The sequence below is a fragment of the Fomitiporia mediterranea genome (genome assembly GCF_000271605.1).
Source record: "Fomitiporia mediterranea MF3/22 unplaced genomic scaffold FOMMEscaffold_17, whole genome shotgun sequence".
NCBI classification, from domain to species: domain Eukaryota; kingdom Fungi; phylum Basidiomycota; class Agaricomycetes; order Hymenochaetales; family Hymenochaetaceae; genus Fomitiporia; species Fomitiporia mediterranea.
In genome coordinates, this window is record NW_006760402.1 from 1,114,595 (window position 1) to 1,131,439 (window position 16,845).

The following is a 16,845-nucleotide window of genomic DNA, read 5'->3' on the forward strand; positions in this document are numbered from 1 at the left end:
CCGTGCAGGCAGCAAGAGACCGACTAACAGAGAAGAACGACCCACCCAGTCATTGCCAGTGCTACGCGTCTCAGAGCAATCAACTGTCTTCCTCGCGCCCATGGGAATGGGGTCTTCGGTAAAGCCCTGCCAACAGGCTCGAAAGCCTGAGTCAGGGCTCAAGGGGATCGCTTGATGTGCTGGTACGCAGCGCGGTGCAATGGTGTCCGGACTCATCTGGAGTCAATTGCCCGGAATTAGAATACTCAGACCTCGGCCGCCTTGCGAGGAGAGGCGAACAATAAATAATGCATTGTCACCCTGTGTATTATGATGACGAGCACTGCAACCTTGGATCTGCTACATGCTGGAGAGGGAAAGAGTTAAAGCGTGTTTTCAGAGTTATATATAGTATGTAGTTTATAACTCCCACGAAAATGATTACAACAATCGCATAATAACTTTATTTAATTGTGTCCAAAGCATTGACTAGAAATTGTCCGTCCAATTATCTCCGAATCTAACCACCCTTTCACAAGCACCGTTAATTACAAGGCAGGACAGTCTACAATGCTGGCACTCTGCATGTCTTACGGAAAGACAATCTACCCGTGGGTCATATGCCCATATACATTTATCTGGACTTGCCGTTAGACCGTCTACAACTTATGTTATGATGTCGTATATTTGTCTCACCGACCTTATTCCTACCCTTTTCTTAACTTTTCTTGTCCTTCGTCAACAGCTATAAAGGCGATGGACAGCTTGATCCGTAATGGATCAAGGCTAGGGACGAGATACAGCACCTTGCACGTTCCAAGCATAAGGAATTAAGAGAGCCCGACGAGAAGTACGGTATGCCAACAGAAGGAAGCTCCGTACAGGCTGTTTAACGCCATATGAGAAGGCTCAGGACTCCAGTGCTCGGGAGACTACAGGCACATATGTTGCCTTCGAACCCGTTGAAGGGAATGTCAGTGGATCTGCTTGATAATTAACAAGTAATAGGATAAATATGGAATACGAACAACGGAAGGCTCAACAATATCGATTCGCCTTTAAGTAATTGAGAAATACAGGACTTGTATTGGAGGTTTATGATATTTGTTATCAGGGCGAATGTCACCACATCTCGCAATCAAAATAGGGCACCAAAGACAAACCGCATTTTCATTTGTTTACGGCATTCTTTGATAAAGCCGTACTACTATTATGGAATGTCGGCCATTGCATTTGACCTCAAATTGCTGCTCGATATCCAAAGCTGCGATAATCCCATGACACGTCTAGTGCATTGATCCAATACTCCCACATGCGTATCACCTTATCTGCCCTCCCTGAAATACCGAAATAATGTGCATATGCATATTTGTCCAGGTTCGGATTATTCGAACTTGTCTCGAACAAAACGTCGCGATCGCGTGAAATGAATATCCAGGAAGTTTCCTTGGGACCATCCTGATCCGAACGGTAGCCAGGTATGTCTGGATAAATCCGGTCGTACTGAGAGGCACCCAAGTCTGGGTCGACGTCCCCAAGAGCACAGAATTTGCGAAATTGATCATGACTTCCGAAATATACCCTGTAAATTACAGGACATCAACAAGGATGGGAGGCATAATATCTGGAAGTATACCTTTTCCCACCCCATGCTGCCCAGTAAGGGCCGACAGCCGACAAGTCGAGGCTCACTGTCTTGCCCCGATAACGTTTTTTTTTATATTCCATAGTGCACAAATACTCCTAACTAATTGATTAGCTACGTATCATTTTCGGTGACTGTGAAGGGAAAGCGAACTTCTTTTATCTGTTTAGAGACAATACGACGGAAAATATCGTCCAGGAACTTGTTAACATAGCGGAGGCGCTTTTGTTGCTTCTCAGTCGCCTGTTCCATGATTATTGGCCAAAGAACACCATATAAGGAGCTGGTAGGAGAAAGTGCCTCGACGAGTCGTGCAGTTAGAGAGAATTCTTGGCTGCCAAAGTCTGACACCAGCTCATGCATGGTATACATTGCTGTGGTTAACAGTTGGTGAAGGAATGAAGCTCGAGTTGAAGTTGAAATAGACTGTGGACAGCAATCGGCTATTGTTGCGTTTATACGTGGCTTCCTGCTTTGACCTTTCGGAGACACATACCTGTGGCTCGTCCTCCAGCAATGGGCAAGCGTGTCGGTCCACAAACAAAACCAAACCTCACGCGTGTGCACAGTACGAAGAAAAGTAAGACTGTCAATCGCTCGTAACGTAACGTAAGGTATCGTAAGGTATCGTAACGTACGCTGATTTGTGCACTTCTCGATGCGCCTAGGCGTCTCAAGCTGGGCGTTTGAGTGTTTCAAGGAAAGGAAATGTCAAGCCTTGGTGTGCGAGGTAAAATCACATGTTGACCAAATAAAGTAATCAGTCTGTATGCGCGAATCAGGTCGCAAATTATTCCTCACGCTTTTCAGTGTCTTACTTACCATTCTTGATTTTACACTTGTACAGTACAAGCATCTTATTCTGTAACTTATACACCCCAGCACGAGAATAATCTCATTACGGGTATTTCAATCAATTTCATGCTGAAGAAGCAAGCCGTCTCGGATGTTCATGTAGGGTAAGACTTGTTCAAGCTCTTCTACTGCGACTCTTCCTCTGACAACAATTTCTTCGCAAGCAATTGCAGTATAACGACGAATCTGCAAAGCATATCATATACTACATATACAATTGTATTATCCTTGAACTTCAAAGTAATGGAGATATCTGATCGTTTGACCACCGAGCACAAGCCTTGCAGGATTTTTGACTGGCAGGGTCATACAGCGAGCAAATCATGATTACACTTGCTAATAATCCCGAACTTCGAGGAGGGAAGTCTAATTTAGGCTCTCCCTGCACTTATTGTACCTTATCTCAGCTTTGTTGTTTATGATATGTCCATGTGGATCGACGATTTTTGTTAGTTTACAAAAGCACTACCAGTGTGTGGGCTTCCCGCGGCGATTCCTTTCTTAGCAACTATCAACAGAAGGTACGATTATTACTTGCATTGTATCCTCCAGGCAAAGAGGTTCGGCTGATTTGCGTGGCCCGTTACCGAGTGGAGTTTTATGAAGAGGTCAGAAAACTGCATGGTATCTCCTCTTTCGAGTCTTTATATTACACGATCCTACCTAACATTTTCTCGTCTTAGCCGCAAACTCTATAACACTTCCCCGCCTCTGCCCGCGTACCCAATTCTTTCACCATCGTGGCGTTGCCCACTCAGGAGCACCATAAACCTCACATGAGCATTAATCTCCATACAAACAATAACGTGCAACAAGACCAGCGAAAGTTACAGCACTAGGGGTTGCTTCCTGCGATTAACATCGGACCTCCTCCCTGTCTTCTCATCTAATCATTCATACATCACCCACGCTAAGGTGTGCTGCCGCTCATTCTCTTCCTTTGCTATTGTCAAAAAAGTAGCAAGATGTATGTATTCATACAGCAGTTTCCAAGTCTGGTATCGCCCTAGAAGCCCGAGAAGTCAATTTTGACTTTGCATGGTAATTGTCAAACGTCAACAATTAGTGTACAAGGCTTCTGCAAGATAATTTTTTCTTAGCATATGCTAAAACATTGCAATTAAATATCGGTCGAGACACAATGTCGCAGGAGGCAAGAGTCAAGAGAAAAAGATTTTAAAGTGCTGTCGTAATTTTTTGGATTACAAAGTACACGTTTTATACAAAAGTATCGTAAGGGACGTATTTCGCAAGTCGGAAGCAAATGACCAAACAACACAATCCGCTAGAACCAACTGAACCAACTCCATTAACGAAGCAACGGCCATGGACGTGTCATGTCGGTCATTCTCGGACGGCGGCGTGCACGTCATAAAAATTCATTATAAGTCCGTCAAGAAAGCCGAAACCCAAAAAGGAGAGGAAGGATGTTCCGCCCTTTAAGTTGATGGAACGGAATAGGATGGGGATGAGAGAAAGTTGTAAGAAAATGTAAAGGTGAAAAGGCCAAGTAACGGAGTGGGAGGTAGGGATAAAAATGGATTCGGGAAGATAAGAAAAGAAGTCGATCATTGCGGTGTATAACAATATCATCATGCAGAGTAAGAGATGAAAATACGAGAGAAATTGATACAGACAAAACGGAAAATAAAGAAATGTCGGGGAAATATACAAGAACGGAACAGTCGACAGAAGACAATCTTGAACTGAGAGGAGAAGAGCACAAAGCGTCCCGGAACTCGGACTCAGACCTGGGAACTCGATCGCCAAACGTAGCCAGACGTTCAGCAACGCCGGTCATCCTCGCCTTTGCCTCATTGGGACGATTTCGACGCGTAGCTAATTTGCACCCTTCTCCAAATAGATGACCTGGCCTGATTTACGTAGTGCATCTGCCGTCTCGGGCGTGTATGGCAGGATGTGCGGTGCTGGAACGGATTTTCGACCGCGTAAAGGTCCTGCGAGTACAAACACCTGAGGATTCGGATCGCTTCGTTTGCTCTACAATTGAGACCGTTTGATGAGTACGAATACCGGAACCCAGACAAGATAACGGGGTGAAGAGCGTACCATAACAATAGCAGGTGACCATGAGGGCGTCACTCCCGATCCGGTCAGATTCGGCACGTTGACGCATGCAAACACTTTTTTCTGTGCAACGGAATAAAACATGTTAGAAACGCAACGAATGAAAGCCTCATTCTGAAAGTATTGTGTTACTACTGACCATGTCCGTAACTCTATCCATCATATCCTGCGCACTGTCTGATGGGCAGAAATGCCGTCCATCTCTCAGCTCGCCGACAAACGGAATGTACGTCTCAATCCACGGATGCGGGTAGGAAGTCTGCACATCATACAAATCCACCTCCATACCGACGTGGAAGCGCTCAACACGGTGACCGACAACGACGCCCGGGATCCACGGCATCCATTCTCGTGCCCGCATATTAAAACGCCGCACTTCGACCGAGGAACCCAACGGGATAGCCCGCCCTTGTGTGGAGCCCACGGCGCCTGGAAGAACGCGCGGCGTCGTACCAGGAGGAGGCAACATGCGAGATGGGAAATGCGAAACCGGTGTGAGGAGTTGGGAGTGTCGGTTCTCAGGGTGGGTTCCGAGCGCCGGGCCCGACACATGCGTAGCTGTTTGGTAGACTTGCATTGTAGTATGTTAAGTTAACCGGGAAAAGATGAACTGGTCTGAGCAAAGAGACGAGAACGATTTGACAGGCTTCTACTAATTGTGCAAGGCCCCTATGTGGCGCACAAGAGAGGTCTAGAAGAGAGGGCGAAACGACGAGGGAGAGAATTGCGGGGACTCCAGAATGCGCCAGTTGCCTGCAATATATACAAGAGTTGGGAGCTTCTCCCCGATTGTCTTTTCATCAAGAAATGAGTCCCAATTGACGCTACTCTGCATAATTGATTCCGTTGGGCTTCTTGCGCCGTGTCATCTTGCGTTGCCAATTGAATAAAGTTTGCTTCAGCCCTTTGGCATGCAGCATTGTCATTGTTCCGTAGAGTATCACCGGACACGGAAGTGCCAAAGGGCCCAGAAGGAGGGCGCAGATATGATCGGACAAAAGTGCCACATAGCCGAATCCGGATGCGAAGTTGACTGGAGGCAAATTGAACTGGCCATGCTCTACCCGCGGTAGGCTTGCTCAGTAGATAATAGCACGGTAGACGCACAGATACTAGGCGGCAGTGTCGAACAAAAGACAAAAGGGCTGGGGTTCGCTATGCCTATAGGATACACTATGAAGCGTACGGCCTCGTGCCTACATTTCCGAAGACCAATTGTTATTGTTTGATCAGAAGCCCGTAGCCGTGGTTTTTGTGCAAATAAACAGCTTGCTACCACATCGTGTGACTCTGAAGGTGAGTCTGAAACGCTTTTCGTGAATAAGTAGTGCCTATTTGTCTTGATCGAGTGCATTGCAGTGGACAGAAGTCACAGAACTGCCCCGCAGCCGACGGTGAGTTTGAACGCGCGTAACCAGGAGAAGATGTGTTCCTTTCATTGTGGTTCCCTTTCATGGTAAAGATTACTCATCCGACCCGAATTTTTAGTCCCGTGACTCACCCTTCGCTTGAGGCGGATCTCTGATTGCAAATCTGTTTGTCCACCTGGGGTCACAATCCGGCACTAAATTCCCCTTGGATCCTGAACTTTGACCAAAACCCCTGTGGTCTGGGAATTTCCAATTAATGACTCGCTCAGAACGACTTTACTGTGTCATCTGTAGGAACGGTTCCGTGAGTATGGACAGCTTCAACTGAAGTCCCAAATATTCAGACTTCACAAGAGCTAACAAAGACAAAAAGCTTCCGCGCCGACATATGTAATAATGTAACCATGTGCAGGAACACCATCGATTCTGCTTCTCTTCCCACTCTCAACTGCGCGGGCATCAAAAGGGCCAAGCACAGCTCCTCGGGCAAACAATATGGAAGTATTTGATTTTCCTACAATTATTATTAACAGTCTTCCTCTTCATTCTATCTAGCGTCTCCGTAGACCGATGCTTGAGAAACTATGAAATCAAGGCGCCTATGCTCTCCTTAGCGATTACGAAAATTTGACCACATAGGGGCTCCTTGCCACGAAGGCGATGTACTCCCACGACGAGACGCTCGGAAAGGTAATCATAGCTATTTTAAGCGTCCTCTCTTCGCAAGTTAGCAACATCCTTAAATACTATAGACGCCCCGTCTACTCATTGCATGACTCGTGTATCAAAAACTAGATAGGCTTCGGTGCTTGAGTGTACGATTTTAGGGTTTATTACTGTCTCGAGCGCTCTGTCGGCTTGGGCCCCTGGAGTCATATAGAAGATGCAATTTCACGGCGGGACGCCTAGAACAATAACGTTTGCTTAATGTACGTTCTGCTTCGAAACGTATTGCAGCGCCGACAGAAGATAAATGGAAATTACTGTCCCCGACACTCTGGGCAGCAGGAAGTCGAAATGTCAAAATACTGATGACAAGGACAGAAGACCTTGTCGAAGACAAAAACAGTATGCGTGTGCACTAAATATGCAAGGACTCTTGTTCACGAAAACGTCTCATTCACGGCTTGACTTAGTATCCATGCAAGATTTGCTCAGCATTTCAACTTCTCCTGTCTTCCGTGGCGTCGTGTCGGAAATAATTCCGTGATGTGCAGATGCATAACATTTCTACACTACGCCTACTGTCCATCTAAGTGTTAACTCACTGCACCCAGCCATTCAGGATCACAGATCTAATATAAAGATCCATCGTTGAGCAATTTACAGTTCCGGAACTTTCAATCCTCGAACTCTGTCCATCATACCATACATATGTATAATGAGTCCTTACTTAGTCAATGTTGAACGCTATTCCAGAATGTTGTCTGTTCGTTAGGTCCGTCGAAGCGTACTAGCTGACTAGCTAGCTTAGTTTCAGGGTGTTAGGCAGGTGAAGCGAACTTCTGTCCCGGGTTCATCATGTGAATATAGCAGTGCATCTATGTATTGTATAGTACATGTTTTGTATACAAGAAAACATGGTGTAGAGCTAAATTGTCGTACGAGAATGCAAACCAGGTAACGCCGAAGGGAGAACGGAATGGGATAAATATCTCGTTAAGGGGAGAAGCAAGGGGAGGTGGAAGGTGCTTTGTGGCGTCACCTAACAAACCTCAAACAGACGTCATGCAAACCACAACCGGAAAACAATCGGAAATCGGTAACCGGCGTTCCTTAATGCCCGCGCTCCGACAACCATCGTACGATGATGTCGCTGAGAAGTAGGAGTAGGAGTAGAACGAAACACGAGGAACGGAGAGTGCACATTATTACCATTAGGAGGACGCACAGAAGCGCAGAGCCATCCCAATTTGGTAATGTTTACATTTTTCCGGGTTTGTTTTGCACATGTACATGTGGGCGGCGTCGGAACATGAGGTTTGTTTAGCATCCCATAAGACCAGCCAAGGATGTCGGGCGGGCCGGATCAAAATAGTAGAGTAGACAAAGATCCCACCAAGAGAATGGGTGAGATAGATTTGCGTTGCGTATAGGGGAGGTAGATCCGTCATTCATCCGTGAAAGCCGAATCCGTGTGCCGGAGACAATTTTTTGTGTTTATTTTGTTGGGTTTGTGGAGTGTGAGGAATGTAATGCCATCCGGGAGCAATTTTTTTCGGTATTCAAATGTCAAGAGGAGAATGAACGAGAACCAGTGAGCCGAAGTTGAGAATATATGGAAAGATGAATGGGTTATACGCACATGTTGTGTTGCTCTTTCATCGAACACTATAGAACAGACAGTATACGTCGGATTTAGTTTCTAGCGACGAAAGTGGTAAAATAACGGATAAATATACATACAGAATAACACTGTCAACAAAGTTAAATTTCTCCCATCAGAATACAAGAGAACTGGAGCTGAGAAAAGAGTATTACACTCACGGAAACTGTTCGTCCTTGTATTTTGTCTAATTGCCTGTTCGTTTTTGCATCATTCATCAGCATTTGTCACAATTGTATTATTGGCGCAGCTGCAGCGCGGCCGTGACGACCGCGGACAAGCACGCGAAACAAGAACAGGAACGCGACGCACAAAGCTTCAATGAGCTCTTCAACTTGAGCCGGCATGAGGTCGACGAGGTCGCACTTGTTTCCGAGCTGCGGAACGGACATGACAAAGTCATCGTGAGAAATCCAGTGGCGTATGTTCAAGAGTGATGGAGTGGGCGGTGCTGGTAAGTTAGCAGAGCTGAACGAAAGAAGAGAGTGGGGCAGGAACGTACCACGAGGAGAGGCACGCCCGTGAGTTGGGGACTCGCAAGGAGAGAATGTAGCTCGAACCGCGCCGACTCAAACTTGTCCCTCTATGGATTCAGGTGCAAAGAGGCGCAGTCAGTAACATTTCACGGAACAAATGGAAGGTACCCGGCGGAAGGAAATAAGCGGAGGGGGTTGCTTACATCTGCTGAGTCTACGACGAAACTAGTTTGCATTCCAAGGGTTAGACGGAGTCAGGTTCAGGTCAGCCAGAAAAGGGAAGCGGGGTTGCGAGACACGCGTACTACTGACACGATAGCGTCGTTGCCCTTGCAGTACCGCTCCCACATCGAGCGAAACTTCGGCTGCCCTGTGATGCAACAACAATAGGTTACGGTTAGCGTTCATGTGTGGCCAAGCACCCTGGACATGGCCATGTACCTGCAACGTCCCATATTCGCATCGTCACGTTGCCTTTGCGGACCTTGCGCAGGTTGAAGGCGACCGTCGGTATCGAATCCTCCGCCCACTGCACATGAGAATAAGATTAATTGTTGAGCAGTGCATAGAGTAGGCTGTGCGGACACACCTGGCCTTGGACGAGAAGGTTGACGAACGACGTCTTTCCCGAGGCCTGATAACATGATACGCACTCAGCGAGCGCAACGTCACAATTGAGCATCGGACACACCTGGAGACCGACGACACAGATTTCGGCATTTTTTGAGAAGAAAAGACCTGCGAACCACTGGAAGATGCTAGTGAAGAAGGACATGAGGTCAACTCGGTTCGGATTACGGAACAGCCGCAGCCTCCGCGACTGACATTACACTTTCCACATTCGGCAAATTTGATGGACCATCAATGTTGCTTTTTTGGAGCCAAAGACAGCGTTCGAAAGTTAAACATAGCTCCGTCTTTATCCCTAATATCTATAAAAAATGGTTTTATATCTTGTCAGAATTGGATTTTATTTAGTTTCTTCGTAACTAAGAAGCCTAAACAGTACTGGCCCATACAAAAGATTGTACCAACTTGTATGTTGCAGATGTGATTAACATCGATATATTATTTTATGCTACCCTTAATGATATTCTACTAAATTTCACATATTATATGGATCTGCAAATAATTAGCAAATCCAAGTACACATTTTAAATGGGCTGGAAGTGTATTGAACGCAGGACAAAAAGTGTTCTTGTCAACTTGACTTAAAAAAGCGAGATTGACTTCAGTCACGTGATTCTCTGACTATTTATAAGTTCGGGTCCAGCGTGTTCTTTCTTTATCGCGTAGAGCATTGACAGCCACAACATTCTGAATTATATCAAAGGGACTTGCTACAATGACACTGTTCTCTGTTTCCCCACTGACCAAGGAATACACATGTGGCACAGTTTGTATGATTCATGTTGCTTAAGGAACATATCATTGTATCTATTCATCCATACACTAGTAACACATCATGGTATGATATGCAATCGTACTTCATGTCACATGCTGATATCTCTTCTGCAGCAGACCTCTGATTGGACAATAAAATTATATTCTACAATATACTCGTCATACTCGTCATGAATTTGCCTGCCGTGATAGGAGGATGTCGGGATGCAGCCGTGGACAGAGCCCCCAAGCCGACCACATTTTTATAGCATCCGCCCGTCATGGTCCGTCTGCAGCGAATAGGACTCATTACAGAACTTCCAAAGGCAGGAGTGTTTAGAACTTATAAGGAACTTAAATGACAAGGAAGGGTCGGGACGAGTCGCGTCTCAAGTGAGACAAACCGGTGAGTAAAAATAGCCCTCTAGCCGAACCGAATATTAATGCAAAATATAATATTCCCGATTTCCACCTTGCCTCTTCAACTCCCCTCCCATCGGCCCTTCATCTGGACAACCCTTGCACATAATGTCCATTCAAAAAATCCACGCTCGTCAGGTAGGTGCCCACATATTTCTCCGGGGATATCCTCGCTAGCGCATATAGTAACTGGCACTGAGCGCCAGCCATTCATGTTTCATAGATTTTCGACTCGCGTGGTAATCCAACCGTTGAGGTTGATCTTTTCACCGCAAAAGGTATGCGACTAAATCACTGTATGTATCACAGAAACATATTTTGCGATCATGTAGGTTTGTTCAGGGCGTCTGTGCCATCTGGTGCGTCAACTGGTGTGCATGAAGCTGTTGAGCTGCGCGATGGCGACAAAGCCAATTATCTCGGGAAAGGTGCGGCCTGAACTTTTCAACTTCCGCAGGGTGTGTGATTTACTGTCGAATACGCATTCTCAAGGAGTCTCTAAGGCAATTGCGAACGTGAATGATGTGATCGCTCCCGCATTGATCAAGGCGGGCTTGAACGTGACGCAGCAACAGGAAATCGACAACTTCCTCATCAAATTGGACGGTACTCCGAATAAAGGCAAGCTCGGTGCGAATGCGATCCTCGGTGTCTCTACAGCGGCCGCATACGCTGCAGCGGCAGAGAAAGGTGTACCGCTGTACGAGCACCTTGCTGAGCTCGCAGGCATAAAACCGCCATTCGTACTTCCAACTCCGGCGTTTAATGTTATCAATGGTGGTAAACATGCAGGGAATAAACTTGCATTCCAGGAGTTTATGCTGCTTCCTACTGGCGCTAGCTCGTTCACCGAAGCGATGAAGTTTGGTACAGAGACATACCACACCCTCAAGAAGGTTATAAGCGCTAAGTACGGCATCGATGGTTCGTGCAGCGCGATTCTCTTCCCATCGTTCAGCATTTCAAGTAACGTTTCTTTAAACTAGCTGTGAATGTCGGAGACGAAGGTGGATTCGCTCCGAATGTGAGCAATGCAGATGAGGCCCTTCAACTTCTTGTGGAAGCTATTAAGCAAGCTGGTTATGAGGGTAAGATTAAGATCGGGATCGATCCTGCTTCGTCCGAGTTCTTCAAGGAGGGCAAATACGATCTTGACTTCAAGAACCCTAACTCGGACCCTACGAAGTGGCTCACCGGAACGGACCTCGGCAAACTATACAACGGCTACGTCCAGAAATACCCAATCGTGTTGCTCGAGGATCCGTTTGACCAGGATGACTGGGATACGTGGGCCGAGTTTACCAAGACTACTACCATTGAGATTGTCGGTGATGATTTGCTGGTGACTAACCCGCTCCGCATCAAAACGGCTATTGAACAGAAGTCATGCAATGGTCTTCTCCTAAAGGTAATCTTCGTTTTTTTTTACTTTGCACCTTAAGGCAATACTCATAATGTTCCTTGACACCTAGATCAATCAAATCGGTACAATTTCGGAATCAATCCAAGCGTAAGCCGATCTAATACATGTTGGTAGGGTTTGTTCTTTAAAAACAGCGAACTACAGGGCTCAGCTTGCACAGTCTGATGGTTGGGGAGTCTTTGTCTCTCACCGCAGCGGTGAGACAGAGAACACGGTCATTGCAGACCTTGTCGTTGCGCTCGGCGTCGGTCATATTAAGACTGGTGCACCAGCGCGTTCTGAACGCGTAGCGAAGTACAACCAGATGCTCCGCATTGAGTGGGTACCATCTCAGTTGTTCTGACTTATATTTCGTATTCCTTCTGTCTAACCGGTTTTATTGCAAATGATAGGGAACAACTTGCCGGTAACTCGGTGTACGCTGGTGACAAGGCCTTCTCTGCGGGCCCGAACCCGCCTGCTCTCCTCAGGAAGTAAAGCCACTGGAGCTGGACTTGTACAAAAGGATCGGTTTTGAGCACATCTAATTTTGTGTTGATCTGGTTTACTCAGAGAAGAAGAATGAAAGCAAGTGAAGAATTTTGTAGACTAATACTGAAGAACATAGTGTTGTACCAATTCACAATGCTGAACAAAAATACAATGTATATCTCGTGTGAACTTGACATATATTACTTTGGAGAGGGGATTCGTATGCAACATGGCTCTATCTTCATCTTCTCATGCTCGGTAGACTCAAATTTCTCTTTGCCATTCTTGAATTATAGAAATGCATTTATTGAATTATTCCCTCCCTAAAATCAAAATAATGCAGTAGAAGCCGTGAGAAAGAAGTCGCGTCGGGTCAGTATGAAACGACAAGCGCGTCGTTCTTGGAGTGGCTCTCACTCCTTGCTCACCATGGTGAGCATATGTACAGCCTCCATTGAAGCAGAAGCTAACAATGCAACATGTAAGTAGTCAAAACCCAAAGCTGACGAGCTCAGTAAGCTCGAGTCGGCTGTACCTCGCGAAGATGACCTGAAGAAAGCAAGAACCGAAGCCAATCTTGACTGCGGTGGTACCACAGCAAGTGATAGTAAGCCTATTCTCTTCTGACACGTAAAAGCATCGCCTCAGCCCTGCGAAGGGCACTCCTCAGATGCGACGGCGGCAAGACAGTCCGAGAATGTTGAAATATCGGATATACAAGACCGCGCTCCAGTGGAGCAGTCCGAGACTCCGAAGGCAAGAAAGAGAACGAAATCATCGCGCAAGAAACACACTGCAAAGAAGCACAAGGACAGAAAATTCTGGATACTCGAAACACTCACGCACATGCCGTTTGACATCTTCTGTGAAGTGCGGTCTCCAAACGTTCTCTTTTTGCAGAAGCTTGCCACTGACTTGAACTCAGATCGCGAGTCACTTGAGTCCGCTAGACTTGCTGAACATGTCGCGCACATCCAAGCAACTCAGAGCATTCTTAACTTCAAAGGGCTCCAAGTCCATATGGCGTGTCGCTCGCGATGCCGTCAAGCTACCAGAGTGTCCTTCTGACATTAGCGAAGTGCAGTTTGCCGATTTACTCTTCTCCAAGGGCTGCAGTGTAAGTATCGTCTACTGTAGTAAAGCACTTGCATATCATTGACCATCTGCAGTTGTGTGATTCCCGTCGCACAATTGGACTGTACTTTCGACTTAGGATGCGGCTCTGCTCAAGTTGCAGCGACAACAAGTCAGTCGAGCTTCTTCGTCAACATCCAGTATTAATAAACTATCGCAAAAGTGTCGTATTAGGGTCTGAAATCGAGAAGGATTTCCAATGTGATGCAAATTTTCTAAACTTGCTACCAAGAGAGCGCCGTCATAGACGTGAGAGCATACCCAGCATCCGTCTTGGTCTCGTGTTGCTGATGTTCGCATAGCGGGTAGTTTACAGTGGTGTTTTGCTGTCAATGAAGCACGGACTGTCTGGAATCAATTACAATCACTGGCCGTCGAATCTGCCAAATATGCCGACTTTGTGGCAGAAAGAGAGCAGAAAGTGAAGGATATTCTGAAGGAATGTCGATACGTTTGCTTTGTTTACCAACAATGCACAAAATTTGATCCATCTTGTAATAGAACGCAGGCCTGGTTGAAAGATGGTGGCTCGAGCGAGCATCTCGTTGGGATAAAGAGGAGAAAAAGATCAAGGGCGAACGAGAACAAGCGTACGTATAATTGATACTTATTACCCTTTGTCATCTTCTGACTAACAGTCGGGCATAAGTGTGTTTAATAAGCTTAAGGAGATCGGCTACTCGCAGTCTGATTTTGATCTCAGCTCTGAGTCTGACACGCACTACATGCGGAGAAGGTGGGAATCGCTTGTCCAGGGCAAGGGGAAGAGACTTTTGACAGAGCGCAGTCAGTATATTATGCGGCCCAGTGCCGGCTTATACGTATTTACGATTTCATCACAAGTTTGGCAGATTATTCTTCCCAAACTACAAGAAGTTATCTCGGACAGGCGATCACGACGTGCAATGTTTGAAGACTTCTTTTCTAGTGACCCTGAATGCACATGCGATGAATGTATCGAAACCAACGTTTGGATCGGCGAAGATGATTACAGTGACTATGACGACGACGACGACGACGATTGTTCTGGCACAGCTCCTGTTTCCTTGTCCAACACGCTCTCGGCAATAAAGTTAGGACTGTGGGGCTGAATCACGACCTGCTCTACTGTATAAGGCCTCTCGAATTCTTTATGCGTTTACTACTTATCGGACTCCAGTTCCCAATCCTTTCAACTTAATGCATCGCAATACGACTGAAGTTGGGAGGGCATTTCTTGATCGCATGAAATTGCCGTTTGAAAGACTGTCAACTCATGTATTTAACACCACAGCCCAATACATGTTGATAGTTCGACTTTTTTGAGATCATCTGTGCTTGTGTTACAAGTCGTTGAGGGAAAGTGTTTGGATATATGCGTGTTTCGGTGGTGGGACTAGGTGGGTTGAGAAGTTTTAGGCTGCAAGGGAATTTATTCTTTGCGCAAGCATAGTTTTCTTTGTAAGATGACGTTAAAATATAACATGGGCCTACCTTCAACTTATTGTCCTTGATTAGAACCACAACAATCGTAAATATATATTTCAGCAATTTCCTAGTCTGGCGAAAGAGAGAAACAGGCGTGGGAAAGTAGTCACGCGCGTCGCGTCGCGTCACATATTAACTAATAAAGCGACGAGCGCGTCGTTCGTGGGTGGTGGCTCTTGCTCCTGCTTGCCATGGTGAGCACACAGTATGCACTGTCTTAAGCAGATGCTAACACATCAATAGTCAAAACGAAAATCTGATGAGCTTGTCGAGCTTGACCCGGCTCTTTCCCGCGAAGATGACTTGAAGAGAGCAAGAACCGAAGCCAGTCTTGATCCGGGTGGCATTCCACCAAACGATGGTAAGTCTGCTTTCTTCTGGTACATAATGGCATCGCCTCGGACCTGAGAAGGGTGCCTTCCAGAAGCGATGGCGGCAAGACAGTCCGAGAATGATCAGACCTCGAATATACAAGAATACGTCTCAACGGGACAATCCGAGGTTCTGAAGACAAGAAAGGCAACGAAACCATCGAACAAGAAACCCACTGCAAAGAAGCGTAAGAACAGCAAGGTCGGGCGACTTGAAGCACTGATGCATATGCCCGTCGACATTTTCTGTGAAGTATGGTCTTCAAATTCTCTCTGTTTACAGAGACTCGTCAATGACTTGACCTCAGATCGCGAGTCACTTGAGTCCAGTAGACTTACTTAACATGTCGCGCGCATCCAAGCAACTCAGAGCGTTTTTGACTTCAAAGAATTCGAAGAGCATATGGCGAGCTGCTCGTAATGCTATCAAGCTACCAGAGTGTCCGTCTGACCTTAGCGAGATGCAATACGCCGATCTGCTCTTCTCCAAGGGCTGTTATGTTAGTATATTTCCGTAAAGCATTTATCTCATATTGACAATCCACAGTTGTGTGCTTCACGCCGTACGCAAGGACTACACTTTCGCCTTAGACTTCGTCTCTGCGCAAGTTGTCGAGACAAGAAGTGAGTTGATTTTATTTTTCGCGGATACGTTATATTAACATACTATTGTAACAGTCTGACATCGGGATTGGGCATTATGCGGGACCTCGGTTGTGTTGAAGAATTTCTAAACTTGCTCACAAATGACCACTTTAGCAGAAGTGAGTGCACGCTCAGCGCGAGCCTTGATCCTGCGTTACTCATATTCGAGTTAAGCGTGTACCGGCAAGTTGTACTATAACGTCAACGAGGCTCGGATTGTCTGGGATCACTTACGTTCTCTCACTTTTGACTCTAAATTCGACGAATGCAAGGACTTCGTGGCTGAGCGGGAACGAAAGGTAAAGAGTACTGTGGAGGTATGTTGCCTAATAGTTTTCTTAGGCAAGATACTGATCTTAATTTGCCTTTCACATATTCAATAGAACGCCCTGCTGGTTGAGGCATGGTTGAAGCGTCGAGAGTTTAACAAGCGTGAAGAGCAGAGAATGATTAGGATTGAAAGGGAACGAGCGTGCGTGCGAAGGACTACGACCCTTGGTGTTTTCTGACTAACCATCCGGTTTAGCATCATTAACAGGCTAAAAGAGATCGGTCATTCGCAGTCTGACCTTGATGGAAACTTCGATACGGTCTGCATGCATAACGAGTGGTTTTCACTCTTGCAGGACGACAGGCCTTTGACGGAACGCAGTTAGTACCCTAGTCCCAGTCCATGTCTGCTTATAATTTCTCACGGTTTCATTACAAGTTTGGAAGAATATCCTGCCTAAATTGCAGTTAGTTATCTCGGAGCGGCAAGTACGACGTGCAGCGCTTGAAAATATATTTCCT

General features: G+C 46.2%; 5 protein-coding genes across 5 annotated transcripts; 2 read left to right on the plus strand and 3 right to left on the minus strand.

The window, feature by feature from the left end:
* Positions 1 to 1,072: 1,072 nt before the first annotated feature.
* Positions 1,073 to 2,287, minus strand: FOMMEDRAFT_171218 (uncharacterized protein). The gene is made up of 5 exons (XM_007271500.1): positions 2,263 to 2,287; positions 2,121 to 2,210; positions 1,778 to 2,067; positions 1,616 to 1,722; positions 1,073 to 1,561 (listed from the first exon to the last, which is right to left on the minus strand). Exons 3-5 carry the CDS (start codon positions 1,994 to 1,996, stop codon positions 1,219 to 1,221), a joined length of 669 nt encoding a protein of 222 aa, XP_007271562.1. The 5' UTR covers positions 1,997 to 2,067; positions 2,121 to 2,210; positions 2,263 to 2,287; the 3' UTR covers positions 1,073 to 1,218.
* Positions 2,288 to 3,649: 1,362 nt separating this feature from the next.
* FOMMEDRAFT_143356 (uncharacterized protein) lies at positions 3,650 to 5,936 on the minus strand. Its single transcript, XM_007271501.1, has 3 exons — positions 4,707 to 5,936; positions 4,550 to 4,630; positions 3,650 to 4,480 (listed from the first exon to the last, which is right to left on the minus strand). Exons 1-3 carry the CDS (start codon positions 5,142 to 5,144, stop codon positions 4,319 to 4,321), a joined length of 681 nt encoding a protein of 226 aa, XP_007271563.1. The 5' UTR covers positions 5,145 to 5,936; the 3' UTR covers positions 3,650 to 4,318.
* A 1,514-nt stretch (positions 5,937 to 7,450) lies between these two features.
* On the minus strand, positions 7,451 to 9,514 carry FOMMEDRAFT_114506 (Arl8a protein; the record flags this gene model as incomplete). The annotated part of the gene is made up of 11 exons (XM_007271502.1): positions 7,451 to 7,753; positions 8,243 to 8,268; positions 8,344 to 8,352; positions 8,425 to 8,458; positions 8,576 to 8,640; positions 8,766 to 8,846; positions 8,943 to 8,964; positions 9,052 to 9,109; positions 9,181 to 9,268; positions 9,329 to 9,373; positions 9,431 to 9,514. 11 exons carry the CDS (start codon positions 9,512 to 9,514, stop codon positions 7,714 to 7,716), a joined length of 552 nt encoding a protein of 183 aa, XP_007271564.1. The 3' UTR covers positions 7,451 to 7,713.
* A 1,136-nt stretch (positions 9,515 to 10,650) lies between these two features.
* Positions 10,651 to 12,442, plus strand: FOMMEDRAFT_97007 (enolase; the record flags this gene model as incomplete). The annotated part of the gene is made up of 8 exons (XM_007271391.1): positions 10,651 to 10,680; positions 10,766 to 10,820; positions 10,875 to 10,970; positions 11,035 to 11,466; positions 11,529 to 11,950; positions 12,015 to 12,052; positions 12,110 to 12,283; positions 12,358 to 12,442. 8 exons carry the CDS (start codon positions 10,651 to 10,653, stop codon positions 12,440 to 12,442), a joined length of 1,332 nt encoding a protein of 443 aa, XP_007271453.1.
* A 372-nt stretch (positions 12,443 to 12,814) lies between these two features.
* FOMMEDRAFT_171222 (uncharacterized protein) lies at positions 12,815 to 15,067 on the plus strand (the record flags this gene model as incomplete). The annotated part of the gene is made up of 10 exons (XM_007271503.1): positions 12,815 to 12,868; positions 12,926 to 13,043; positions 13,095 to 13,306; positions 13,362 to 13,553; positions 13,606 to 13,682; positions 13,734 to 13,819; positions 13,873 to 14,021; positions 14,072 to 14,160; positions 14,220 to 14,356; positions 14,414 to 15,067. The coding sequence occupies 10 exons, from the start codon at positions 12,815 to 12,817 to the stop codon at positions 14,659 to 14,661; spliced, it is 1,362 nt and encodes a 453-aa protein (XP_007271565.1). The 3' UTR covers positions 14,662 to 15,067.
* Positions 15,068 to 16,845: the final 1,778 nt, after the last annotated feature.